At 41.3% G+C, this 11,216-nt stretch overlaps 1 protein-coding gene across 1 annotated transcript in view; it reads left to right on the top strand.

Annotated features, from left to right (window-relative positions):
• The window catches only part of glis1a (GLIS family zinc finger 1a), a 57,232-nt gene that overhangs the window by 22,041 nt on the left and 23,975 nt on the right, over nt 1–11,216 (top strand). Inside the window, exons 3-4 of the mRNA XM_085804838.1 lie at nt 394–650; nt 10,573–10,734. Coding sequence (XP_085660964.1) covers nt 394–650; nt 10,573–10,734 — 419 coding nt within the window. The remainder of the gene's footprint in view (nt 1–393; nt 651–10,572; nt 10,735–11,216) is intronic.

An 11,216-nucleotide genomic window follows, 5' to 3' on the forward strand; every position in this document is an offset into this window, starting at 1 on the left:
AGTATCTGTGCATTTACCTTTACTTTGGCGCCACATCTCGCCAACATGGTTCATACATAATCTATTTTTTGGAAAGTAACGGTATTTAGGAATCTTTGCGATCAATAGGACGAATCGCCTTGTTGTTTACATCTACTTCCGGGTAGAAAACCAGCATTCGAATAATAGTGACGGACAAGAGTTTCTCTATCTATATCTAATTTTTCATGTCACTATGTCGCCGTTTAGACTAATGTCGCCGTTTAGACTAATTCTCATTGAATCTCATTCAAATTACGTGCTGGTTTTCTACCCGGAAGTAGAATGTAAACAACAAGGAGATTCGGTCTATTATTTGTGGCGTTTAATACCACGATTAATTGTGAAAACAAGTAATCGTGACATCCCTAGTAGTAGGTCCGGACCCCGCCGCCGCCGCGTCGTTGGACCAACAGGAGCAGCTGTGCCACTGGATCGACTGCAGCGCCAACTACGGCAGCCAGGAGGAGCTGGTGAGGCACATCGAGAAGGTGCACATCGACCAGCGCAAAGGGGAGGAGTTTGCGTGTTTCTGGGCCGGGTGCGTGCGGCGCCACAAACCCTTCAACGCTCGCTACAAGCTGCTCATCCACATGAGGGTTCACTCTGGAGAAAAACCCAACAAATGCATGGTGAGTAAAAAATGTTCAAACAAAGGAGCGCTTCGTTTACTCGTTGTTTAAAAGGAGGTGCTCTTTGGAAAGGGATCAATGATGTGAGAAAACAAAAGAAAAATTCCAAGGCACTCTCTTAACTATAAAATGCCTTTATTAAATTATGGCATGGTCAAAATGACAATTAAAGGACAGGAACAATGGTTCTTTTATACAAGTGTTTATCCAATGACAAGTGTCCACCTGGTTGCCACAACCCAGAGTGGGTGTGGTCGTCAGCCCATTAAAGGGACATATCCATAGCCCAGGCCTCAACTAAGCTGAATGAAAGAATAAAGGAAAACAATCAGTGATATGTACAAAAAAAACATGCCAACTGATACCAAAGAGAAAACACAAGATATCAAATAAGATACAACAATACAATCAAATACAGCATAAGATAAAATAAATACAATAATAAGCAGACAGAAACCAGAGAAAAACTAGAGAACATAACCAACTTCTGGGCCGGCTGCGTGCGGCGCCACAAACCCTTCAGCGCTCGCTACAAGCTGCTCATCCACATGAGGGTTCACTCTGGAGAAAAACCCAACAAATGCATGGTGAGTGTGTTCTGCTGCTTGTGTGTGTGTGTGTGTGTGTGTGTGCGAGGTCCCCTAAGGTCACGGGAATGTATCAAAAAAATGTTGCACAATTGAAGAGTTTAAGAGCAGGATTTGTTTTTACGGCGGTTGTTTAGTGCTGATGTGCAACGATCAGATCACAGAGTTTCGTCCTGATCCGTTAATGCAGCGCTGAGCGTCTTTGTTCTGTCTGAGGAGATGAAAGCAGGACTGTTCCCTTCCTCCATCCTTCCTTCCTTCTTTCCTTCCTTCCTTCCTTCCTTCCTTCCTTCCTTCCTTCCTTCCTTCCTTCCTTCCCTTCGTCCTTACTTCTTCTTCCTTCCCCTTTTGATCCAACTGACCTGATCTGTTCCCTCCCCTCCTTCTTTCCTCCCTTCTCCCTCTTCTTCCTTCGTCTTCTTTGAACGAATCTGTTCCCTCCCTCCCCTTCCTTTCCTTCCTTCCTTCCTTCCTTCCTTCCTTCCTTCCTTCCTTCCTTCCTTCCTTCCTTCCTTCCTTCCTTCCTTCCTTCCTTCCTTCCTTCGTCCTTTTGAGCCAATTGACCTGATCTGTTCCCTCCCTCCATCTTTCCCTTCTTCCTTCCTTCTTCTTCCTTCCTTGAACAAATCTGTTCCCTTCCTCCATCTTTCTTTCCTTCCTTTTTCCCTTCCTTCTTTCCACAATCCTTTTTTCCTTCCTTCCTTCCTTCCTTTTTGACCCAAAGAATTGACCCAATCTGTTCCATCCCTCCATCTACTATCTTTCTTTCCTTTCTCCCTTCCCTCTTTCCACAATCCGTTTTCCCTTCCTTCCCTTCGTCCTTCCTTCTTCTTCCTTCCTCTTTTGATCCAATTGACCTGATCTGTTCCCTTCCTCCCTCCATCTTTCTTTCCTTCCTTTTCCCCTTCCTTCTTTCCCTTCTTCCTTCCATCTTCTTCCTTCCTGAAACGTATCTGTTCCCTCCCTCCATCTTTCTTTCCTTCCTTTTTCCCTTCCTTCTTTCATCCCTTCTTTCCATTCTTCCTTCCTTCTTCTTCCCTCCTTACTGTAAATGAATCTGTTCCCTCCCTTCATCTATCTGGCCTTCCTTCTTTCCTCCCATCTTTCCCTTTGTCCTTCCTTCCTTCTATTCCTTCGTCCTTCCCTCCTTTCCTTCTTTGTGAATCCCTGTATTATTCATCAAGTGATACACTTTAGGAAATACAACCAACATTTTCTGGGCTCACATTGTTCATTTCATTGAGAAACGAATTTGAATTTGTTCGTTTACACAGGAACCCTTTAAATTCCTTTCACCTATTGGACATAGACAAGGAACTATATGCTTATAGCCGAGCCTTGTGTTTGATTGATTGTTTGTATGGTGATTCTCTACAGTTTCTAGATAATGTGAACACTGTAGGTGTGTGGTCCGGCACAATGAAACAATAGAAAAGGCTGTTGTTGGTTTTATGTCTAAATAGAAAATGTATGTCATGAGTTAATTCCACAAAGAGTATATGAATATAAAGTGACTGTTAGGATAAAAACACAACAAACATGACTAATAATCTTATCTGTTAAAGTATTAAACAATGAAAAAACAGCTCAGACCAGCTGCAGGTAGATAAAGTGTTAAAACTGTATCCTGAAACTTATTTTCCACCAGTTCTGCTTCATTTTAGTTTTGATAATCCATTTAAATTCAGCTATGTCTTGTTTGTGATTATTGCCTGGAGTCGTTGTGATGTGAAACGTTCGTATGGAGGAGCTGGTGGAGACAGTGTGTATGGTGGTATTTCTGTACGAGTCCCTGGTGAACACTTTCGACACACTTGGCTTGAAACCCTCGATGCTTCAACGAGGTTTCATCAACCCATCGCTAATGGCCTACGCGGTCTCCAGAGCTCAACCCAGCTGAACACTGTTAGGATGATGTGTTGGACTGCGCTCCTCCGAACACCCACATAATATAAGAGAACATGGTTTTGTTGTTCATCTATTTTTCAGAGAATCTACGACAATGGAAGCAACGAAGCTGCTCCGAAGGCGAAAGGTGGAACAGTTGCTTATGTTTACATTCAGTCAAAAACACATCTCATCCTTTCCAGCTTTGTGTTTTGCTTCCAAATGGGCCCTTTGGAGGAGGTTTAACCGGGTTTGAAAGGCATTAACTTGCTTAGAGTACGCCTCGACTTCCCCTCAGACTGTGCACCCGGTGATCTACAGCCTGTTAGAGATGATCAAACGGTTTCCGCTGCTCACGACAGGTTTCCCTTACTCATGCATACCAGAGAGGAGGAAATGTGGCACGGCTGGATGAATGGAGGATGTGTCTGTAGCACGGAGACTCCGACGACCAGCTGATCAGCCTGTGGTTATCCTGACAAATGCAATTAATTTATACTTCTTAGGTAGCGTATATAGTTTGAGGTGTTGTATTCAGAGATATAATGAGCAGAGATGAGAGAAGTTGAAGTTTCTGATCCACTTGTCTCCAGATGCATGCAGGCTTACTAAAAGTATAAGTTTAGCTTTTTTCATAATAGAGTCAGTGGAGATTGAGGAGTCAGCCCCTAGTGGTCGTTTAAAGAACTGCAGTTTGTAGCATGGTGCTTAACTTTTTTATTTTTTTTAACTCCTTAGGTTGCGGCTTCTTGAACTTTTTACCTGTGATCTGACTGCTGGTATAGCTGGAATAATGAATAAACGAAACAATTATCTGATTGACAGATAATTGACGACCAACATCTGTAATTCATATTCAAGGAATGATTTTAGTCATTTTTAGAATCAAATAGGCCAAACATTTTGCAGTTCGAGACTCTTCAAAGTGTTTGTTTTTTTTAAATATGTGACAGAAAATTTAAAATATTTAACTTTTGGGCCGGTTGCTCCAATACACAGGTAAATTAAGGCTCTACTGGAGGTCATTTATAGATTCACAACAGCAGAATCACCTGTGAATACAATGCACCGCAATGCTAAAACATACCATTGAATCAACGGCTCTGTGACAGTGAACCTACGGTGGCCTTCAAGTGCCATACAAACTGTGGAAGGAGATATGAGGGGTTTATTCTAAGCAAATAAAAACACAACAACTCTTAGTTTCAGGAGATTATACGCTATAATGCAGACATAATTATGAATACTGCTAATAGATCCTCCTAACTCCTTCTCACTGGTCCTTAAAATAGCTTTCACAAAAAAAAAAGATGCATAAAAAATGGTTCCCACAGAGAAAACTCTGAGCATTAAATCTTTTCATGTGTCTGGAAAAACCTTTCTTGTGCAGACTATCTGTTAAATATGATGGAGAATAAACTCAAGATGACACAATGAATGCAACATAAGAAACACATGTTGTTCTTTGAAAACTTCAAGACACACGTCCAAGATAAAGACAAAACCAGAGCGCGTTAGGTAAAAAAACAGAGGCTGTGATGTTTCTCCATCAACCGTCACAACTGCGGCTCGTACGGCTTCACCGCTCCATCACTTGTCATGAGTCATCGAAACGCGTCTGTCCCATGATGACCTTCGGGGTCGCTGCCAAATTCCCGTCTCGGAGCCTGAGTAACTCTCCCCGGCAGCGACCCCGGCGCCTGTCATCATCGACCTGGGACTCCAATTAATAATTCATTCAGAAATTTTCACTCAGGCACACGCTTCCTGCTTAAGTGAATTAGTTCATTAAAATGACATAATCAGCTGCCGGCTTGTAAATATATTACTGCAGGGAAAACGCCCGGCGCTAACAGATTAATACGATTGAATCAACACAAACACACATAACACACACACACACACACAAAAAAAGTCATTAGTCACACTTGAGCTGTGTGAATAACGTCATGTCATTTTCATAAAGCGCCCAGGCCAAAACATGTAAATTAAGTCACTGCATGGTGCTGCAATGGAAAATGAATATCTCACATGAATGCGGTCAGTGTTTGTTAATGAATTCAGCTTTATTTACCAGCTCGTAATGTCAGGACTCATATTAGACAGGTGCTACTCAGGCTGTAAACACCGGCAGCTCCCTATAAGCGTTTTTTAAATTCACCGTGGTAGAGCCATCACTCATAATTTATGGCGCTGAGATGACGTTCATGTGTAGATATAGAGAGTAAATCAGGGGGATACTCTGTGTTTTTCTTCCTGTCAACAAAATCCAAGTCCAGGAAGACCAAAAAAAAAAAAAAAAAAAATCAACAGTGACCCTATAGTAACAGAGCTGCATTGTTGTCCAGAAACTATTAAATACAAATCAGTGACCTACAGTACATCCTCCCCAAGAAATGAAATAAAATAAGAAAGCATGACGGCATCAGTCGTTTCAGCGAGAGCCCAGAAATGACAAATATTTATATTCAAGTGACAAAGCTGTCTGGTGGCGGCAGGAGTTATGACTCTTGTCCTCTGGCGAAGGAGGATGAAAGGTGACGTTACCATAGAGACACAGAGTCTGAAGAGGAGGAGGAGGAGGAGGAGGTTTGGGCGAATGGACGGGTCAGTAGCCTACAACATCAGACTTAAACTTTGTGTCCTGTTTGTCCACTTTTTTTTTTTCTTTTTTTTTTAAAGCATGACCACGGCTGTAACCAAGTGTTCATTGCTGTAACCATGACATCGAAGCTCCGCAACCTTAACAAACTAGTAATTTCAACCTAAACCAAGATCTTTCCCCAAACCGAGCCAAGTCGTTTCTGTGTCTAAACCGAAAGCAGACCTAAACCGCAGACTTGTCACATCATAAAACTTCAACAGTGATTTATAACAGCTTTAATTCACTTCAATTTTATTTATATAGTGCTAAATCATAACATCCATTATCTCTGGGCACTTCGCTGGGCAGTTTTGTGGTGGGGATCGTACAATATTATAGAGAAACACAACAGTTCCCACCATCGGCAGCAGCGGCAGCGACAGTGAAACCAACGCAGCCAAACTGGAAATGGTGGCGGCCTAGCGGGGAATACGTCAGATCAGAAAACACCTCAGTGCGTCATTCTGCTGCAGAGGCTTTTAATTTGAAGGCGCAGATCTGTATTCATCCACGGTGGAAAATAGTCCCTCCTGCTTATTAACTCAGCCTTATAATCAGATACATACGTACATACATTGTGTAGATTTACATCTTTATTGGGAATCAATGGTTGCAACTGGCTGCACATCAATGGTTTGGGTGTTTTCATGGTGATTTATCGACTTTACTGTAAATATATAGACCATCGCCGGCCTTTTCCTTTAAAGGGATAGTTCACCCAAAATTCAAATTTCACTCATTATCTACTCACCCTCGTGTCGACTAAGGGCTGGGAGAATTTTCAGAGTTCTCCGTTCCTTCTCGGAGTAACAGGGGGCTCCGCACAGCACTGTATGTCCATATAATGGTTGTGAATGGTGCTCACTTTTCTTCATCCAAAAAGACACACCAAAAAACATCCAAATACCTCCATACTGCTCGTCTGTAATGTCCCTCTTGTATTGAAGCCCCGACATGAGAAATTGTTCCGCTGGTCAGTGCAAATCTCACAGGAAGAGCAGTGAACCGAGACACTGGGAGCTTCCGCTACAAACAAGCTTGAAATATAGACTTATTTAATTTATTTTGGAATAATTTTTCATGTCAGGGCTTCAATACAAGAGGGACATTACAGACGAGCTGTGTGGAGGTATTTGGATGTTTTTTGGTGTGTCTTTTTGGACGAAGAAAAGTGAGCACCATTCACAACCATTATATGGACAAATACTGCTGCATGGAGCCCCCCGTAACTCAGAGAAGGCACGGAGGACTCTGAAACTTCTCCCAGCCCTTAGTCCACATGAGGGTGAGTAGATAATGAGTGAAATTTCAATTTTGGGTGAACTATCCCTTTAACTCAAGAACTTATATATAATCACATTCAGTGCATACATTGTGTAGATTTACATCTTTATTGGGAATCAATGGCTGCAGAAAGTACAAACAGACGGACCAACACATCAATGGTTTGGATGTTTTCATGGTGATTTATCGACTTTACTGTAACTATAGACCATCGCCGGCCTTTTCCTTTAAGTCCGTGTTGCACTGCATGAAGGAAAAACACTCAAAAATGAGAGGATTAACATGGGAAACGCCACAGAGGAGATCAATCACAGCAGGGAATAACAAACTAGATCTAAAATTGCAGGATATCCTTACACAGAGTGGAGGTTGTTGTACGGCCTCATTGTGTTTAAAGGATTAGTCTTCATTCTCTCATCACATGTAAAAAAAAAAAAAAAAAAAAACTCAGACAAAGCAATGCAAATCTCCGCCAAGGTCAGTGTCAAACAACATAAACCAGACTTCAGAGCAAAAACAAAACTTTAAATTCACATTAAACGATCTGGATAAGGACCCAAAAACGTCCGTGGTTCCTTTTTCTGCCTGGCTCGGATACATTGGCTCCCCGCGCCGAGCTCGCCGTGAGAATGTGATCCTGCCGACGAACAAACAAGACACGGGTGAAAACACGACCTCCTTGGTGGAGCTAATAAAGGAAATGTAATACTTTTACAATAGAAACTTTAAGTAGTCGCACTATACATCCATCATGCCGCGGAAATAAAGAACATAAACTATAATCAGAGTCATGCTCAGGTTTCTACTCTGTCAAAGCTTTAACAAATCTGTTTCTATTTCGGACCCATATGCAATTTCATTTGTTTGATTTGTTAAAAATAGCTCTTTAACTACAGTAGCGCTGTGGTACATGACTCCAAGATTGAATATCCATCTGTCTTTTCCTCTTAATGCAACAGCCTGTGACCCCTGAATTTTTAACTTTTTGCTTTTTGTGCCGAAGCGATTTTTAATTAATCACCCCGGTGTAGTGGTTTTTTATTCTTGTATATATTTATTAAAGTAAATGAGGTGTCTGACGTTTACTGACTCATTAGTGAGACCCAATAAAAACCCTGGAATGAATATTAGGCACAAACACTGTTTCCACATTTCCCTGCAGATCAGTTTATAAAAGGATGAAACAGACGTTTTCTTTTAGTTTTTTTAGTGTAAAACTGGGTCAGATTTAAAGACTTATTTTTGAAGCTGTGTCCAGAATCTGAAATGAATCTTTTAATCACTTAGATTTTGAGTCAGATTTGTTCCTTTTATCAGCAGAAGACCGTCGTCCAGTTCACAGCTGAAAGAAATATGAGATGAATCCACACAGATTATGTTGAATGTGCTGCGTAAAGTGAAATCTCAAGGCAGTTTAAACCTGCTCCGACTGCCCGTTGGTGCTGCGGAGGGTTTGTAACCAGCGTTGAGAAATATTCCCCATTTAACCTCCTTGTCAGATTTGACAAGGAGGTTAATTTGAAATGTTTAGGATTGTTGATTGGATGTGACAGAGTTTCTGTAAAAGTTACAAAGAGCTGGTTTCTGGTCTGCAGAGTGTTTAGCCTGCTCACTCGCCTGGCTTCGGTCCAACAGCAACGTTTTCACCAGAACCTACCACAGTGTCAGCGTATGTGTGTATATATATATATAGTATGTAAGTGTGTGTGTGTGTTACCTGAAGTTTATGATTCAATAACCTCAACTGTGTGATTTTAAATTGTGATAAATTGCCTCCTTAGTCGCTATTTCTGTTGGCTCGGACTTCAGCATCACTCATGCGTGTTGTTGTGAAATGAAATAAAATGAAATAATGTCACAGGCCAACACGGCCTCACAATGCAGAGGGGATTTGTCTCTGATTTGTGTGGGAGGATAAAAGTCCTGATGTTTTAATACCTCCTGCTCTCCGGAGGTAAAGGAGGACGTCTGTGCAGCGTCAGAGAGAGAGAACATATAGCTGCACGTTGTTGTACGTTTGTTTGATCACATGGAAATTTCTCAAAGTTGGTATTTTTGGTACAAATTCCCTCTTCCTGTTTCCTTGGACGGTGTTTCCCTGGACAGACAGTAAACACAAACAGAGCATTAAGGCCTGAGAGGAGCTTTAGGAGACTTTGTCTAAATGCTGAATCCTCGTTTTAGCTCAGCAGGAGCAGCTCTGTGCACCGATGTCGCCCCCCCACTCCCCCCGGTTATAAAGTAGCAGCGCCATGGCTCTGCAAAGTTCGATCTTTGTCCGACCATACAGTATCTGTAACTTTCCAAAGAATGTGAGCTTTTTTTTTTTTACTATCTGTGGCATTTTTCATATGAACAACGGAGTGAAACCCGACGAACGGCTTCTCAAGAATCAGAAAACGAGTGTTATCCTTCTCTTTTTCGCTCCAGTGGCTGTTTGAATCAGATATAAACATGTTTGATTTCCTATTTTCTGAGTATAACTTGGCTGCTAAACAATGACCAAAAAAAAAAAAACCTGGAAGTTTCTCCACAAAGGATTTCTGGAGCTCGGCCAGAGTGACCATCAGGTTCTCGGTCACCTCTTTTACCAAGACCTCTCTCTCTCTCTCTCTTTATTATTGCTCAATTTGACCAGAGAGACGTTTCTAGGAAGAGTCCTCGCTGTTCCAGACAAAGTATCATGGAGGCCTCGGTGCTCTTGGGAACTTTAAGTACAGCAGAAATGTTTTGTGCCTCGATATGTAACTCCCCGTCCGTCACCTCGTGGCTCTGATATCCACTGTCAGCTGTGTGAGATCATATACACGGTGTGTGCCTTTTCCAAAATCAGCTCCTAACATCTGAGCTGCGTTTTAAATGCCATAGGATTTAGCTTGATTGTAGATCGATGAGAGATTATTTTGATGGTAACTTGAGGCTGCAGCCTGACAAAATGTGAAGAAAGAGAAGGCCAGGGGTCTGAAGACTTTCTGAACGCACTGTGCACACACACAGAAGGCATGGGGAGAATGCACTGCAAAATCTTACCAATAATATTTGTCTTATCATTTCTAGTCAAAACAAATCTCATTCTACTTAAAATAAGACTCATCACATTAGAAGTAGCCTGCTTTTAGACACTTTTTACTTCTTTCAAGCAGATTTTCACTTGAAATCATCTGATAATGGGGCAAGTTTTTCTTTCTTATTACAAGCACAAAAAACTTGCTTTCACTGGCAGATTTTTCTACTTATTTCAAGTGAAAATTAGTTTGAAACAAGTGAAAATGATCTAAAAACAAGTTAATTTTTAGGTGATGAGTCTTATTTTAAGTGGAAAGAGATTAGTTTTGACTAGAAATGAGACATTTTGACAAGAAATGAGACAAATATTCTTGGAAAGATTTTGAGTTTTTGCAGTGTGGTTTTAAAAACATACCATACTTTGCAGCCACATATTTATCAAACAAGTCTCTCAAATTAATCACAAGTTCACGTTTTGATCCAGCGCTCTGTTCCTTTTTTTCCTGCATCTCAGTTTGAGGGCTGCTCCAAAGCGTTCTCCCGCCTGGAGAACCTGAAGATCCACCTGCGGAGCCACACCGGAGAGAAACCGTACATCTGCCAGCACCCGGGCTGCCTCAAGGCCTTCAGCAACTCCAGCGACCGAGCCAAACACCAGCGCACACATCTGGACACGGTGAGCGGGCAACAACACACTCATCACCATCCATACTGTATATATGTGTGTATATACAGCTCTGTAAAAAATAAAGAGACCACTACTCCAAAATGTTCTTAATAAATCAGCCTTATTTCTACATGTGGCAGCCATCGATTCCAGTGTCTATTGAACTCCAACACAAGCACACCTCACTCTACTTAGCTGATCACCTGAACCAAATCATATTTAATGAGGAAGAAAGATTATAAATACATTTTTAAAAAACATTGCTGCGATTAAAAATTTGAATTATTCCACCAATTTTGATTTCTAAACTCTTCCTAAGTTTTAAAAGTAGTGTTGTGTTGTTTTAAAATGAATATGAACTTGTTTTCTTTGCATTATACAAGGTCTGAAAACACCTGTTGCCATTTTCTGCAAATAAATGCTCTAAATGACAATATTTTTATTTCCAATTTGGGAGAAATTTTGTCAGTAGGTTATAGAATGAAACAAAA

Source organism: Trachurus japonicus, chromosome 17, assembly GCF_045865225.1.
Source record: "Trachurus japonicus isolate A0001 chromosome 17, Traja_1.0".
NCBI lineage: Eukaryota > Metazoa > Chordata > Actinopteri > Carangiformes > Carangidae > Trachurus > Trachurus japonicus.